The following is a 17,057-nucleotide window of genomic DNA, read 5'->3' as shown; positions in this document are numbered from 1 at the left end:
TCAAAAAGAAGAATGTATTCTGTATGCCCCATCAGAACTTCCCTGGTTGCGACTTCTGCCCATTGCCTCTGGATGTTTCACTGAGCACCTGGAATCGATCATTAAGTTTGGAAAGGACCTCCAAGATCCCCAGGTCCAACCCCAACCCGTCCCACCATGCCCACTGCCCACGTCCCTCAGTGCCACATCCCTACGGCTCTTGGACACCCCAGGGATGGTGACTCCTCCGCTCCCTGGGCAGCTGTGCCAGTGCCTCACTGCTCTCTCAGAGAAGAAATGATTCATAAAATCCAACCTGCTTATTGTTAAAATTGAATTCAGAGAACCTCTACATAGTCTTTCACCATCTCACAGTGGTAGCCTTTATATTTTCACCTGTATATATTCACCAGCTTCACTGCCCTTCTTTGGACACCTTCCAAGGCCTCAGTGTCTTCATAAAACTCATCTGATAGTTGATAATTCCTTGTGTGGGTGGCATGCTGCCTTGGAATCATCAAAGACCTAACATCAGAGCTCCGCTACCATCCATTTATAGTTGTCATCAGAGATGTAAAATACCCTGATAGCTGTTCTTGCCAAGGAATAAGTGAGTTCATTTGAAAACACTTAGATTTGCTGTTTAAGGTTGAACCCGTTGCTCTGGTTTTATGCAGTAACTTCTAATAACTGCACAATAAGTCGCAAGGTTCCTTGAGATTTGCCTGCAAAGGGCCTATTGCCCCTCTTTGTTCTGCTACGTGTTTCATTTCAAAGAGCAGCTCTTTGGTTTACCAAACCACGTAACTGGAACCAGTAAGAGAAAGCTGAGTTTAATGCGGGTTTCTTCCTCCTTCCCAGTCAAACCTCTACCCTACGGTGGGCCTCCAGACTCCAGGGGAGATAGTCGATGCCAACTTTGGGCAGCAGCCGTTTGTGTTTGACATCGAGGACTACATGAGGGAGTGGCGAGCGAAGATCCAGAGCACCATTAAGCGGTTTCCCATAGGAGACAGACTAGGCGAGTGGCAAGCCATGCTGCAGAAGTAAGTCATTGTTCTGCTCTTCAGCTTCTTGTGTTCTCTTACGTGGTAAATATTTGTTAATGCTAATTTCTGCCTGCTTATGGCAAAAGTTGCATTCTGCTCAAGTCTAACGTGTGTTGTTTTACTTTCTCTTTTGTTGTTTAATGGTCTTTCCTGTCTAGATTGTTGCTGCTTAAAACCTAAAAGGTATTGGAGAAATTTTCAGCCAATGTCTGCATGAAAGCCTGTAATAATGGAAGAACATACAGGTTGAGGTGATGCACTGGGTGAAGGGGAGTGGAGAGGAAACCATAAGTATTCTATCATAGGAGAAAGGCCAGAACATAAGTCAGCTGGATTCAGAACTGAAAGAGCAAGAAATAGCCTAAGCCAAAGGCTTGCAAATCTAACCAAACTGAAAATACAATTATGGCCATTTTCAGGTACATGAAGAACAAGTAAATCATCAGGAGTGCAGTCAGCATGGCTTCAGAAGGGGAAGTCATGCTTGACCAACTTCAGAAACTTCTGTGTTGAAGTGATTGCTGTGGTAGATCAGGGATGAGCAGTGGATATTATCTGCTTGGACTTGAGTAGGGCCTTTGACTCCATCTCCCATCAGATCCTTGTAGACAAGGTGCAGATGTCTTCATGTATGATGGTGGGCATACAGTGACGTGAGTTGAAAACTGGCTGAGCCCAGAGGGTGGTGATCACTGGTGCCAAATCTGGTTGGAGCCCAAAGGTCAATACAGTGTCCAGTCCTGTCTAACATCTTCTTTCCTTAATGTTTACAATTCACATGTGGATTTAACTACCAGTTATCAATAATTGCTGGCCAAATAAGTGATAATGGAAATTCAGGACCAGAATGGAAAGAAAGAAAGGATCAGAATGTTGGGATTTTTTGAGGTCTACTTGAAGGCCATGAGCTTCTCTGAGGTTGGGATTTTCTGTCTGTATAGAAAGAGGGAGCTGTGTCTTGTGTGGCCAGGAGAAATCAATGGCACTCACGTAGTAGTGAGCGCTTACAAGTGACCTTTAGGCAGCAGTAATTAAATAACTAAATACTGTGTATACACTGGAAGTTCTGTTTTTTTTTTTGTTAGGACCTTGGTTGTGTCCTAACTGAGCTGAGTTTGTTCACTGACATTACAACTTCTGTTCTATTGATTTTTTCCCACGGTGGGATTACCCTGTGTTACCAATGCCTCTTCATCCATTTGTATTTTCTTGTTTTCTAGTATGGTTTCTTCATATTTGGTTCATCATGGGTACTGTTCAACAGCAACTGCCTTCGCCAGAGTCACAGACACCGCAATCCAGGAAGAACAGACCTCAATAAAGAACAGACAAAGTAAGTCTCTTGGGTGATCGATCCCAACGCATGCCATTTTGGCCACGTTACACTTTTGACTGCAGCACTGCTATCCAGAACAGGGGTAGTGCCAGACTGGTGGAGAATAAATCTCATCACCTAGGGCTTGCACTGAACTGAAGTCACTGTGCTTCCGAGGCTGCTTAGGATTTGGGTTCTTCAATGCAATCTGTTGCAGCCAGGCAGTTTTATTAGCATGGTTACAGGGACATGGATGTATCAAGCTATTTTAACTATGACTCCCAGAGTTAATGAGTCTTCCAGTCCCTTTGCACAGTTTGTATTCATTAGAGTAAATTCAGTGGTCAAACACTGGAACAGGCTTCCTAGAGAGGTGACTTATGCCTGCCAGTGTTTGAGAGGCATTTGGATAATGGCCTTAACGCTTCGACTTTTGGTTAGCCCTGAAGTGGTCATGCAGTTGGACTCAATGATCATTGTAGACCCCTTGCAATGGAACTATCCCATTTTGTTTGCAAGCTGTAGATGTCCCAGATGGAGCTGTAGGTGGCCCTGTTCATTGTGGGGCAGTTGGACTAGACGACCTTTAAAGGTCTCTTCCAGCTCAAATGATTCTACAGTTCTAAGAATTAGTATTCTGTGTCTGCCTTGAATACTTCTCTTTCCTCTGCAGTGGTTCATGTGGTTCTTTCAGTGTGTAAGCCCTCTTGGCTCCTGTAGAATAAGGCTTGCAGCTTTCTCCTGCTGCGCTTCTGCTTTTTTAGCCATTCTATTCACAGACTCAGACCACAGGGTCACAGAACACTGGTGTGTTTTCTGCATTCTCCCACTGAACGCAGGCTGTGCCCTGCCCTATGCATTTCCCTTTCCTTTGTGAACCGTTTCTCACGTGACCATTACACATCAGGTGCATCATGCCCCTTTGTAGCTGTAACTGAATGAGCCAGCATTCAGTTGGTTTGGACACTTTGCTCATTACCTAGAATAACGGGAGCTGCTGCCCATTAGTGCTGATGGGCTGTACGCTTCCCAGGCCATGCAGCCCTCACCCAGCTGGTGCTCCTGCTGGTTTGGGTCTCCCAGTGTGCGAGACAGCGCGGTCTGGTCTTTGTGAGCACAAAGGTGACAAGGCAGCCGGGAGGGAAGGAATACAGAGCTCTGCAGTTGGAGCTTAAATAAAGGTGTGAAGAGAGCACAGATGGGAAAACAAAAAGAGGGGAAGGTAGAAAAGGCAGAGACATCTGTGGAAGTTGCCAAACGAGGCAAAGAGGAGAGCCGACAAAAGTAGCGAGACATGGGAAGTTGTGTGCAAGGAAACAGGAGGAACAGAACGGAATGAAGAAGACTGCTACGCAGATTGCTGTGAGAACCATATATTTGTTTTCAGCTGTCAGTTCTGACAACAAGCAAATAGACACTGAGAAACGGGAGCCAGGCCGACCTGTTTCAGATTGTTATTGGGGATTGGTAATGAGCATCGCTGGGCTGTGCTTTCAGCTGCTCATGATTTGCAAAAATCAGCCTGTTGTTGTTAGTGTTGTTGGTGTTGCTGTGGCTTAAGCCTCCAGCCCCTTCATTCATTCATTGCTTGTCTGGTGGTCAGCCATACAGTAATCTTCCAAGCATGAACGAGCAAGAGGATGTAACCTGGGGGTGACCCAGGGGTTTCCCCTCTGAAATCCTAGTTTCCCCAGCATCCTCCTTGCTCCCATCCAGCTGTCGTGTCCTCGGTCTTCTCTGCTGCTGCCCAGCTCCTCTGTGACTAAAAGACTAAAGGCACAGAGCTCCCCACCCCATTGCACATGCTTCATCTTTCAGATGCTCTGGGTGTTTCTGAGCTGCTAACAGATTCTCACTCATTTACACAGACTTTTCTTCATCCTAATCCATAATAAATACAACGTGCTCCCCAGTTCTCCCTAGCTCTTGTGCGAGGTGGTAGTGGGGAGCTGTGTGATGTATGTGAGGCTTCTCTCTGAAATTCTTCCAGCCATTCTTGTTGGCCTGCCCTGTGTGTCAGCAGGTCTCTTTTTACTTTTTCCTTTCAGGAATACAGAAGCTAGTATTAGCAGGCCGAGTCGGAGAGGCTATAGAAGCCACCCAGCAGCTCTACCCTGGCCTCTTAGAACATAACCCCAACCTGCTTTTCATGTTAAAGTAAGTATGAACAGCTTTCTGCTCCCTAATGCTGTAACGTGAAGCTGAAGGGGATAAGGGGCTGCCCAGTCATCCAGGGAGGCTGCACACCTTGGTCTGAATTCTGCCTGAGGTCCCATTGGTCACCAGCATTTCTAAGTTACAGAGCAGAGGGGGAACTCTCATTGGCAGTTTTAGTACTTGCCCTGAAAAAAACCATCCGTGGTCTAATTTTGTAGGACCTGCAGAAGTGGTGGAGATGAAAGCATGCTGTAAAGGAACAGCGCAAAGGAAATAAACTTGCTTTTTGGGACCAAGAAAACTCTCTGTCCCACCATGTGTCCTCACAGCAGGCTTAGCATCACAGTAATTCTCTTGGGTCCAGAGACAATCCAATACACTCAGAATACAAATGTACCAGGAGTCTAAAACGTCTCTTTCGAAGCCAAGAAATGTAACTCCAATCCAATTCCTAAGACTTCTGCAGGCAGTGACTGTGGAAACACCAGTGCAGAACATCCTGGCTGTCACGCGCCCTTTTCTTCTCCCTTCCTTCCCATGAAACCAGGTGTCGGCAGTTTGTGGAGATGGTGAACGGGACAGACAGCGAAGTACGTTGTTTCAGTGCACGCAGCCCCAGATCCCAGGACAGTTACCCTGGGTCCCCCAGCTTAAGTCCCAGACACGGATCCAGCAACTCACATGTTCATAGTACCGGTAAGGGCTTTTTTTTTTTTTTTTCCTTTTTGCCTTCCAGTGAAAAGAGCAAATATTAAAGGTAGACTGCTGCATCGTGCATTACCTGCTGCTTTCTGTGCGTTCTGCTGTGAAGTGCTCCTTTCCCTTGATACTTGCTTTCCAGTAGGGCCCCTCCAGTCTGCAGAACTCAGTCCACAGCCTCAGCAAAGTTGCACTGACCTGGCCGGTTTAGCACAAAGTTAGGGGGATGCCTTGGATGTGTGCTTCTTCTCCCACGGACTTACCTTGCAATGAAACTTTAGGATTTAAAGTGGAAAGAACAAGATAAACCAGGGCATTTCAAGATACTTCTGTAGGTAATTTCTGACTGCGGTGTTGAAGGTCAGGGAGCAGAGCCCCTGAAAACAGCTTGAGCTGTTTCACTGAGCCGTGAGCTGCTCACAGCCAAAAATATGTTTTGTTCTGGTAATTCCTGTGCTCGTGTGAGCTGGCTCTGCCAGTCACTTACTTACAGCCCGCTTCTGGCACTTCCTTAAGCTCGATTGTTGCTGGTGAACAGCGCAGTTCTTTCCATATTCATTTGTGCATTCTCTAAACCCCATGAGTTTAATAGCGCTGAATAATAATTTAAGATCTTTGGTCTTTTGCTTTCTTCCTTTGGGGTCTACTTGGTAAACTGTTGATTTTACAGTAGGGTGTCAATGTCAGACTCGTCTCATTTTTCCCATCCTTCTTAACCTTCAGGAGCAGATAGTCCTACCTGTAGCAATGGAGTCATGTCCACAAAAAGCAAACAGAGCCACAGTAAATACCCAACACTGAGTTCATCTTCGTCATCTTCCTCCTCCTCCTCCCCCTCATCTGTGAACTACTCAGAGTCCAATTCTACAGATTCTACCAAATCTCAGCAGCACAGTAGTACGAGTAACCAAGAAACCAGGTATAGTTTTTTCCTTGTAGGTCCCTGAGGAGGGTGAGGTGGTGGGAGAGGGCTCAGCGTTCTTTCTGTATAGCGTCTGTCCTGCTCTTTTGAACAACAGAGTAACTCTTCCTATGTAGAAGGTCACTGCTGTTCCCAGCAGACGTAGACCTGTTCCAGTTCCCTGTTCTGGCTCAGGCTTGCAGGCTCATTTCATAACAGAAACCTGTTTCATCAGGTGTCTTCAGAAGCCAGCAGTGATTTTTACTGCACTGAATTAAACCATCTTGCTTCCCGTAGTTTAACTGGCAGCTAATTGTGGTTTACTGGCCATTGCTGGGCATCATTTGTCATCTGAGCTTTTCATTTCTTCCCTAACGTAAACATCTGACTTTCCTTTTGTCCTTTAACCACAGTGACAGCGAGATGGAAATGGAGGCTGAGCACTACCCCAATGGAGTCCTGGAAAATTCATCCACCAGGATAGTGAATGGCACCTACAAACACGAAGAGATCCTGCAGACAGATGAATCCAGCATGGGTAGGGACTCGGGGCAATGGGAGATAGAAGGAGCTGGGATCAGGAGTTAAAGTAGCAGTTGGATTGTGGGGGTTTTCTTTTCCAGCCCTTGTGAATGAAGTTTGCGAGATACCAGTTTCACCAGGGAAATAAATCTGTCTCAGAACTGAGACTAGGTTTGACTTTTCATAGTCATGCAGCAGTGCCGGTGATACCGTGGTCCAGGGAAAGCAATAGGAGTCAAAGGTTTGTTCAGCACTGGTCATGAATTCCAGCGCAGAGCAGTCCAGGCACTTCTAACAGCTGAAGAAATGAACTGAGCTGAAAGACTGACTGCTTCCCAGCTGCAAAGGGTCTTTGGCACACTATGGTCAGCTAGAACTATCTTGCTTGTGGGTGCTTCAGCCAGGAGGGAGATGTGAATCAGCTACACTACCTCTGAAACTGGGAATTCCTCCAATTACTAGCATCTTATGGTCACTGAATATTGGCAAGTTGGTGGTGTTCTGGTATCTCTGACTGAGAGCAGGGTTTGTTAGACCAGGTTTTCTGTGGTGTGTGCACTGCCTTACACACATGAAAGGGTAACGCAGCTGGAGTTGTAAGTTCCCACGATTTTATCAGAGGACTTGATCTGTAGGTAGTCCACGAGCACTGAACAGAATTCAGGGTTGCCCTATGAAAAAACCACAACCCACTGTTGCAGTGCAGGACTCAGAAAAAGCTTCTGCTTGGATAAAGAGCATGTAACTGCTCCAGAAGGGGAAGGATTTATGGCTAAGAAAGGGCAACGTGCCGCACAGTGAGCAGTGGTGGGGAATGGGAGACAACTGTCCCTTCTCCCCTGCCTTTCCTCTAGAAGACAGCTGTCCCCAGAGGCAGCTCTGCGGAGGGAACCATGCTGCCACCGAGCGAATGATCCAGTTTGGACGGGAGCTGCAGATGCTGAGTGAACAGCTGTGCAGAGAATATGGGAAGAATACAGTGCACAAAAAGATGCTTCAGGTAAGCCTGGGCCTTATGCTGCCTCACAGCAGTTCTCTGGTCCAGGACTGGAGTTGTGGATTTCCTTGCAGAGCTCTGGGTGTTCCCCACTTCTGCAGCTGGTGAGGAAGAGGTGCTTGCATGGGGGTTGGAGGATGAAACTCAGTGAACCCAGAGCATCTAGACAGGATGCTTCTCTCAGCACAGCAGAGAAGAAATAAAGTTCCTGCTGCCTTCCAGGGGCAACTGCATGGCCTTCTTCTCTCCAGGTAGCACTCTGCCTGCCTTCCTGTGCAGAGTGGAGAGAGCACCCTCTTTAATCTACTGTCTTGGTGGCCCAGTGCCGTCCCTTGCTGCAAGAAGAAAAAGGCCATTTCTTTGCAGGAGGCAGGAGCTGTCACATTGGTGATGGCAGGAGATGCCCCAGTGGACAGACTCTGCAGTTTTCCTGTGTGTTCACAGCCATGCATGACCTTACTGTGCCTTTCTGTTCTCTCACACAGGATGCATTTAGCTTGTTAGCTTACTCAGACCCTTGGAACTGCCCTGTTGGTCAACAGCTGGACCCAATCCAGAGGGAACCTGTGTGTGCTGCTCTTAATAGTGCTATTTTGGGTAAGACCTGGTGCCTACATGAGCTCTACCCACTGGACATACCTGCTCACAGGCGTTGTCCTGTGGCAGGCGAGCCTGTGAGAGTTAGGAGAAATTAGGAAGTACTTGTCTTTAGCTTTTGCCTCTCTTTCTAATGCTGGGGACTGAAAGGGCAGGGCTGTAGGGAGGCGGGAGTGAAGCTGGAGAGGATGGGTGCTTCCAACCTGGTCTTGTTTTGGCTCCCTTCCTTGGGTCTTCCTCAGTGCTGCTTCCAAGAATTCTCCTTAGGGTTTTCCTCCCCAGCTTACCAGGGAAGCCAAGATCTTCTGGATGCATTTCCCTGCCCCTCTTCTTTCTTGTTCTGAACACACCTTAATCAGTTTACTGGCGTTAATAAGGCTGTTTTCCACACTGATGGGTTGGCAAAGTTTTGACCTGGCACCACCTGCTTTCTGGTAGGGAATGCAGTTGCTCTGTTGCAGCAGCTCATAAATGCAGCAGGTTCCCCACACTGTTAGCTCTAAATTAGAGGGGACCATAACTTCCTCTTACCTTTGAGGCCATGATGAACATGCAGACTTAAATGCAGACAGGCTCTGCATTCCCTTTGAGCATATGTCTCTGCATGTTCCCATGGTGTGGTGGAGCTCAGAGACCTGGCTGCCTGGAGCCTGTGGTTGGAATCAGGGCTGGGTCACTGGTGAAGACCCGCTTGGTGCAGAGGTCTGGTTATACATTGCTTATCTTCAGCTAGCAAGCCAGCTCCTCTTTCCCTGATGAGCTTTGCTCTTTGTGTCAGCAGGATGGATCATGGCTGGATCCAGGTATGAGCAGTCTCTGTATGCTCAGAGCTGAGTGTTTATGGCTGCTCTTCCAGACACAAGCAGTCTTCTTAGACAGGCATGTCCTTTAGCCCAGCAGCTTGTCCTTTATTCTCCTATCTTGAACCTGGTGTAGGAAACATGGTAGCTTGCCCTGATGGAAGTCTTGCACTTGCAGTCAGTGAGTTGCCCTTCCATTGCTGACTCCTCTGCCACCTCCAGCTACAGAAGAACCCATGGTGGAGTAGAGTTAAGTGATACTAAGGTTATAACCTGCCACCAGTCTGCAAGAAAGGGGTTGTTTCACACCGGACAGTCCCTTTGATCCCATCACTGGGCCCTATGCACGCTGTGTCATTGCTCAGATAACTTCACAGGATGCTCCCCAGTCTTGGGTAGATCAGTCCATCCACAGCTGGCCAAATACAGTCCACTGGAAAGCTCTTCTGTCTCAGAAACACTTATTTCACTGCTGTGTACACGGCAGCTCACGGTGCCCAGACATTTTTCCTCATGGATCTATTCACCTGAGAATTGAGTGTGCCAGAAGGAAATTTAGGAATTATCTTCTTGGGGAAGGAACTGCTTGATGGGCAAACCTGTGAGAGTTCCTGTTCTGTCTGAGTAAAGGAACAGAAATATTCGGATTCAGGAAAGAGAGTTCCTTTCCTTGACAGTCAGCACGGCCAGTTCCAGCCACTGTTTGACCAGTGCTTGGGGAGCCCGGATAAGGCACTTAGGGATGTCTCCAGGGAGAAATGAAAGGCAGTGTCTGGACGTCCTTCGGTGCACATCTTAACTACAGCAGCTGAGGATTCCCTCTTGCAGACCTAGCAAAAACGAGTTTGAAAAGAAGTGGTGACCAGTGAGTGAGTTTGTCTAGATCGTGGACGACTGCATAGACTTGCATAAGCAGGAGAGGGAGCAGTTGCCTCTCCCTTAGAGCTGATTTCTCCCACCTTTCCTTATTCTCCCATGCTCTGATCTCTCACGCTTTGAGGAAGGTTTTCTGGCAGACACTGAGGCAGCAGGAACGACGCTGCTGTTTTCGTGGCGGGGGCATCTTTGAGAAAGCAGCACTTCCTAAAAGGCCCCGTTGAGTCGTGTCCCCATGGGTGGGCAGGTCTGTGTGGGGTGTGCACAGGGGCTGCAGTGCAGAGCCAGCATAACTCAGGAGTTCCTTCCTTCCAGAGCCAGGGGTGCCCAGGAGGGACCTGCAGGGGAGCCGGCACGCGGCCAAGGCGCCTCTTCTAAACAGATTTCTCTTTTTGCCCCCACAGAATCTCAGAACCTGCCAAAGCAGCCCCCACTGATGCTTGCCCTGGGCCAGGCCTCGGAGTGTTTGCGACTCATGGCTCGCGTGGGCTTGGGCTCCTGTTCCTTTGCCAGAGTAGACGACTATTTGCACTAGCCACCAGAGCAAGATGGAGCTGACATCGCTGAGTGCTGCCCTTCACCCTCCGTTGCTGCCACTACAACGCCACCTCGTCCGTAGCCTGACCTTCCACCGACACCCCCTCCAGCACACACACACTGCCTGTGAAAGGATCTAGTCCCTGACCACGTGGCCATTCCTGACCCAGGAGTGACTGGCAGACCTTACCCGTCTCCCCGCCACCGCTGCGGCTCCGGCGGCACTCAGTATTTCGCTGGTTATTCTAATGTAGCGCCTTCCAATGTAGGGGTTTCTCTTTGTTTTGATTTGAGTTGTTTCTCATGGATCCACCAGTATTTTATCTGGAGAGTTTTGCTGAGCTGGTTTCTGCTGTTTTACGGAGGAGGCTCGTGAAGTTGGTGACGCCTTGTTCTCTTCTTCCCTCCTTCCTCCATCCGTGCACATGCAACATCATCTTCTGTGCTAGTTACCCGAACTCTTCTCGCAGTGGCAGTTCAGAGGGAATTTTTTTTTTTTTTTAATTTTATTTGAATCCTGTTTATTAAAAAGGTCTCTTCCACCTCCACAAAGTCACTGATGTATTTATTGCCCAGAGACTTGGGCTCAGCCACGCACTTCCCACATCCCCGCGGTGAGGGGTGTCCTGCCACGTGCTAACGATGGGAATTGGATTTGGAGGAGCTTGGTCTTTCCTGTCTTGGTGAGTAGAAGATTTGGCACTGCCTACGTTAGTGGCCGCACAGCGGAAACATCTCAACCCCTGAGGAGTGGGTAAATCTGGCAGCTAGAGGGACAGGGCTAAGCAGCATGAAGTCAGCTGCCATACTGATGGAAGCAGATGACGGTAAGGAAGGTGGATGCTGCCTGCTCAGGCTGTTGGTTTTTGTGTTGCATCACAAAATCCCTGTTTTTCTCCGTAAAGGAGGGCTCTGCCACTAAGACTCTGCACACCAGTATTCACAGAGTCCCCGTGTCACACCGATCTAAATGATCACTGCTACATTTTATTGTTTTGAGGTTACTGATTTGAAGCATGCTCGTCCTTGCAGGGTACAGATGCTCAGATCAGGTTGCGGGTTAGGATCAGTGCTATCTTTGTACCCATTCAGAAAGGAACAGCAATGTTTCTTTGAGGATTAAGAAGGTGATTGTAGTTCCAGGTCCAAAAGTGACCAGCAAGGATCTGTGGGTGAGTAACCTCCAGGTAAGATGGACATGATAATGTGTCACTGCTGCGGTCCAGGGACTTTGAGTGCTGCTAAGGCATTCAAACCATCTGCCAGCAAGTGTTTCTAAGTGTATTTTGAACTGGTGTACCACGTGAGAAAGAAAGTCAGTGTGAGGACTCTGCGTGTGAGCTGAGAGCTCTGAGAGTTTGCTGCATTTGCAGATGTGATTTGGAGTCATCCCTATCCCTGGAGGTGCCCGATGCCATGGATGGGGCTCTGGGCAGCCTTAGCTGGTGAGGGCACGCAGCCCAGGGCAGGGGTTGGGGCTGGATAGGCTTTAAGGTCCCTTTCAACCCAACCATTCTGTGATTTGCCGCTGGAGCATGAAGTTTGAAATAAAGGCAGAGCAGGGGAGCAAGTGTCCCCTTGGGGCACAGGTGGCTTTCCTATTTGGATGCTTCCTGTGCTGCTGTCTGTCATTCAGCTCGTTGCCGTCCGGCTGCAGTCAGCCTTCTCTTCCATCTGTGCAGCAGCACCATCTTTGTCTCCTTCTGAGTTTTCTGTTCCTTCTTTATGGGGTACTTTCTGGTTCCTTTAAGCCAAACCTCTGTCATGGATCACCCTTGGTCTCCCAGCAAAGCCGTGCTGACTGTCCCTGACCATGACAGGGCTGGGTCACCTCCTGCCACCAATGTTGTGCATCACGCAGTGGCAGGGGATCCCTACAGCCTTGGTTTTATGTGTAAAAGCCTCTTGGGCTTTGAGTTCTTGTGGTTGTTCCTTTAAGGTTTGCATTTGGGAACCTCGCTATGATATCGGTGAGAGTTGATTGGGTTGTTGCAGTCATTTTAGAAAAAAAAGTAAGTTAAGTGGAGGTCTGTAATTTTGAGCGTGGCTACAATGTAAGTAGAGCCTTCAAGCAAGTTCAGAAATGATTTTTAAAAGTGATTTGGGATTTCTTATTTCAAGTGCCTCGTGCTTTGCTCAGAAACAGATGAATGAGTGAGGGAGGCCTTAAGAACACCCCGGCTGAGACTCAGCTTTGTCTGGGCAGCCCTTCAGTGTCACTTCTCCTGGGAGTCCATCAGTAGAGCCATGTAGGTGAGTGTGTAGCCACTAGCAGGCACCCGCTGGCATCTCTTCTCCTGGGGAGGGTGACCAGGTCTCAGCTCTGCCCCAGTATGGTTAGACTGGTGGCACTGGATGCAGAACCTCTATCCCATGAGGCTGGCTGGCACGGAGCTTGTTCTGCTCACTGGTCAGGACAACTTCAACAGACTTGGTAAAAACCTCCTGAGCTGCAGCCCTGCCTAGCGTGAGCTTTGTTTTGAGACCGGTGAAGTGGCCCCTCTCCTGAGAACTTCTAAGAACTGGGGACCTGCAGGGTCTGGTGGGCTCTCAGCTGCACTGGCCTGAGCTGAGCACCAGGGGATGGAGGTGAGACTGATGGAGATGGTGACCAGCACAAGAATGGCCCATTCCACGAGCATTGCTGCTTTCGGTTGTGTGCACCCAGATTATCCCCATCTGCCCACTTATTCCTTCTGGTTTTGTTGTTTTGTCGTATTTTGATTATTTCTTTTTCACAATGACATTTCTGCCTGTCCTCAAGCTGTGCCCTGATCTATCCCACGGTCTCATTAAGGCATTGTTTCCATTCTTGAGCTTTGTTCCCAAGACTCCCTTGAACAACTGCAACAACCAGAGCTGGTTTAACCAGCCCTGGGGAACTGAATTTACCATTTCCCCTCCGTGGGCATCAGGCACAGGGAATAGTCTCCTTGTCGAAGCACACCTTGTTGGGTTGCTGTGGGGCTGCTGCGCTTTGTTACCGGTCTGAACACTCAGGTAACAACACGGTGCTGGAACACACGTTGCAGAGGCTGACGGAGGGCATGTTGGTGGGGCACGGGGGGTCACGGCAGCTTTGGGGAGGAGAAGGGAGCAGCTGAGAGGCTCCTCCAGAGGAAGCCCCGACTGCTCCCCATTGCCCTTCCCTGGATTTGGGGAACGCTGTCCCCGCGGCTCCAGCAGCTCCTTATCTCCAGGAAGGAGGCTTCACTCCTGCTCGCAAAGCGGTGGGATTCGCACTCACAGAAATGTTCCTGGAGGCCGCGCAAAGCTCCGCTGCGTGCTGAGTTCCCCTTTCCTCTGGGCATCCTGGCATTGCTCTGTGCAGGGCTTTGGCCGTTTTCTTCCTCTGTGGGCACCGGCGTAGAGAAAAGGAGAAGCCAGGGCAGATGTGAGGATAATAAGGATTTGTAGGAAAACGTTCAACCCAGAAGCGCGGTGACTCTTTCAAAGGACAGCGCGTAAATTAACGCTTCCATGGGGCGCTCCCGTGCCGTGGCTCTCCAGCCACAACCCAGTGGTGCTAGGCCCAGCCCTGCCCGCAGCACAGTGAACTCAGAACTCAGGTATGAAGTGCTGTGATGGAGATGGGGAACGAGGGCTGTGCGGGATGCTGTGACAGAGCAGATGGCCGCGCTGGTCAGCGCCCTTGGAGGCTTTCCTCCTCTCTGGCACACTGTCAGCTACGTGGACGTTACACACATTGTGCACGTTGGTTCAGTGTAAGCATAGTATTTGTGAATTGAGTTATCTGATGCTTCGCATGAAACCTTTAACAAAAAAAAAAAAAAAATAACGGGGAGGGGATTTTAACTGAGAAAAGCCTATGAAAACATACTGGAAATATGGCAAAGAAATCAACATTCTGCTGTATATCGACAGAATTATTTTTATTAAAATACACATCCATGTGCAAGCACTCGTGTGAAGCCGTGTGCTCTGAGGGTCTCCACTCGCGGGAAGGGAGGAGCAGAAGAACAGCCCTGGCACTGCGTGGCTGCGGGGCCCAGTGCACGGGGAGCTCTGTGTCTACAGGGGCTTCTGGGACTGCTTGGCCCCGGGGTTACAGAAACAGAACCACGCAACAGCCCGAGCTGGAGGGACCAACTCCAAATGCTGACAGATGGAGGGGGGGGAATAGCAGCGGATCCTACAACCCCGTCATGGTATGTGCCGCAGCTCCCAGATGAAATGGGGACATCGGGGTGATGGCACCAGGGGAGCTGAGTCTGGATGTGATCCCAGGTCAGGTGGGGCACAGGCTGAGGGCAGCACCACAGCTCCTGGCATCTACACCGAAATCTATGCCCATGGTTGGGGGGGAGGGCGGCAAGGTGCAGCTGGGATGAGCATGAGCTGGGAGGACCCGTGTGGGGTGGCAGTGAGAGGGAGCGTGGGAGGGGATGAGGAAGGACAGGGCTTCTCAGAGAAGCAGAGAGCAACAGTTCTTTGAACTTACGTCTACACAGCTTCTCTGGAAGGAGAAAGGAGAAGAAAAATCAGATGTGCTAATAGACTCTGTTTTGGAAGAGGCGGTCAGCAGCCCATGGGTCTGGAGGCCTGGCACAGAGCTGGGCAGGGCACTACCCAGAGCCATCAAGGGTATCAGCTCCCAGCCCGGCTTTAAGGTCACTTCTACCGCTTCTTTTATCTTTCCACAGATTCTATTGCCACTTTGCTTTTGGAACAGGATTCTGCAGGCAGCTTCTGCTCCCAGGTAACAGGGGTAGAAGGAGAGGTGAAGGCCTCACGTGGTGCCAGGGGAGATTCAGGTTGGGAATTACGAACAATTTCTTCTCAGAAATAGCATACAAGTCGCTGCTTGGTGACAGCAATCTTCTCAAACACACCTCCTGGAGCTTCCCCACAGCTGCATTTGCAGAGTGCTGTCTGGGCACAGCCTGATCTCTGCAAAACCACTGCTGTGACTCGGATTCGAACCGAGGTTGCTGCGGCCACAACGCAGAGTACTAACCACTATACGATCACAGCTGTGCACGGGGAGGCTTCACACAGCACCGAGCAGAGACAGGAGAGAGCCAACAGGGCAGCTGTGGGCCCAGGGCATTGCTGTGCCCAGGGAGAGGAGTCAACTTGCCAGAGCAGGCTGCCAGGGCTGCCTGCAGGGAGATCAGGGCACATCCCCGCTGAGCGCACCGCCCGGCACAGCTGTGCCAGGGGAGGTTCATAAAGGAGACTGGGAAAACCTTCTTCTCCAAAAGAGTGGTCAGGCACTGGAAGGGGCTGCCCAGGGAGGTGGGAGAGACACCATCCCCTGGAGGTGCTCAAGAAATGTTCAGAAGTTGCACTGAGGTACATAGATGAGAGGGGAAATGCCTTTCTGCTACCCTGGGGCTGATGCAGAGAAAGAAGTTGGGGAGCAGATGGGGGTTGCCATCATCTTCCCAGTTTTCTGCTGCAGGCCATGGCCTGCAGGCCAGACTCCAGCGCCTGGATGATCTGCCTCCTTTTCCATTCGGGAATCGTGATGGAGGCCATCGGGGCAAAGCCCTGTCCACGGCGCCGGCACCGCTCCCTGCCAACATGCTTCACAGGAGTGAACATGCTTCACAGGAGTGCTGTGGCCAGGGGCCACGTAGGCCCAAAGCGATGGATCCAATGTGGGTCTGATGGCCGCTTCCTGCACATCCCCCACTGGGCCTTCCTCCTCCCCTTGGCGAGAAGACGAGGCGTCACCTATGGCAAGGATGGACAGGGCCGAGAGTTTGCTTGGACCCGTGTACCCCACGTAGGCACTGCCGGGTGGAAGTGCTACTCTGCTGCTTGGAGGGGTAGCGTCCCGCGTTGTACATCACTCAGCCCCACTCCATGGGCCCCACCGTGGGTGTCTGAGCCTTCACTGGCTCCTCCGCTGCCCTATTTGGGCACCTCCAGAGCTGCACATCAGCTTGTGGTCGTAACAAAGCTGAGTGTTTGTGGGGGCACGCTGGCCCCCTACTCGCACGGGGGGAACCCAGGCATGGCAGGGGCTTCAGCAGCCCTGCCTGCACACAGAGGCTCATCCCCACTGACCACACTGCCCAGCCTGCCTGTGCCAGGGGAGGTTCAAGAAGGAGACTAGGGAAACTTGCATCTCCAAAAGAGTGGTCAGGCCCTGGAAGGGGCTGCCTAGGGAGGTGGGAGAGACACCGTCCCCTGGAGTTGCTCAAGAAACGATCAGGAGTTGAACTGAGGGACACAGATCAGTGGGGAAATACTGGTGGCAGGAGGACGACTGGACAAGAAGATCTTGGAGGTCTCTTGCAGCCATCGGGATTCTGATTCCACGGACAGGGGCCTGTGCCACTTGTGGGGCCCTTGCAGCCCCCAGCAACGCCCTGCATCAAGGACACGCCTTCCCTTGCAACAGCGCCTGGCCTGCAGGCACTTACTTAGCACTTACTGAGCACCTCAGCTTTATCCTGGACTGAGGAAGCCACTTCTCCATCCTCATTTATCAGAGGGGGAACACCACCTAAGGCCTATCTTCTCATACCGGTGTACCTGTAGAACCCCAGAAAGAAACTGCAGAAGAGCTGATAAGATTGCCTAAAAAACATTCCATTAAGCACAGATGTGAATCCGTTGTCAGACAACATCAACACATTACAAGCAAGTTTCCACA

At 50.2% G+C, this 17,057-nt stretch overlaps 1 protein-coding gene and 1 non-coding gene across 5 annotated transcripts in view; one reads left to right on the top strand and one right to left on the bottom strand.

Moving 5' to 3' along the window:
- Nucleotides 1–14,348, top strand: part of RANBP10 (RAN binding protein 10) — a 60,803-nt gene extending 46,455 nt beyond the window's left edge. Inside the window, exons 6-15 of one of the 4 annotated variants that reach the window (XR_002442061.1) lie at nucleotides 841–1,025; nucleotides 2,249–2,361; nucleotides 4,392–4,500; nucleotides 5,048–5,196; nucleotides 5,923–6,118; nucleotides 6,514–6,638; nucleotides 7,477–7,622; nucleotides 8,105–8,216; nucleotides 10,297–11,112; nucleotides 11,462–14,254. Coding sequence is in view for 3 of the 4 variants with exons in the window: in XM_021408036.1 (XP_021263711.1) it covers nucleotides 841–1,025; nucleotides 2,249–2,361; nucleotides 4,392–4,500; nucleotides 5,048–5,196; nucleotides 5,923–6,118; nucleotides 6,514–6,638; nucleotides 7,477–7,622; nucleotides 8,105–8,216; nucleotides 10,297–10,427 (1,266 nt within the window). In the remaining variant the exon portion in view is untranslated. Of the gene's footprint in view, nucleotides 1–840; nucleotides 1,026–2,248; nucleotides 2,362–4,391; nucleotides 4,501–5,047; nucleotides 5,197–5,922; nucleotides 6,119–6,513; nucleotides 6,639–7,476; nucleotides 7,623–8,104; nucleotides 8,217–10,296 lie in introns of all 4 variants that reach the window. The other 3 variants (XM_021408035.1, XM_021408036.1, XM_021408034.1) reach the window with 3 other exon arrangements.
- Nucleotides 15,353–15,424, bottom strand: TRNAH-GUG. The gene has a single exon. It is a non-coding gene; the product is annotated as a tRNA-His (tRNA).

This window comes from Numida meleagris, chromosome 10, assembly GCF_002078875.1.
Source record: "Numida meleagris isolate 19003 breed g44 Domestic line chromosome 10, NumMel1.0, whole genome shotgun sequence".
NCBI classification, from domain to species: Eukaryota; Metazoa; Chordata; class Aves; order Galliformes; family Numididae; genus Numida; species Numida meleagris.
Note: the sequence above shows the minus strand (reverse complement) of the source record. Positions and strands in the feature narration are given on the sequence as shown.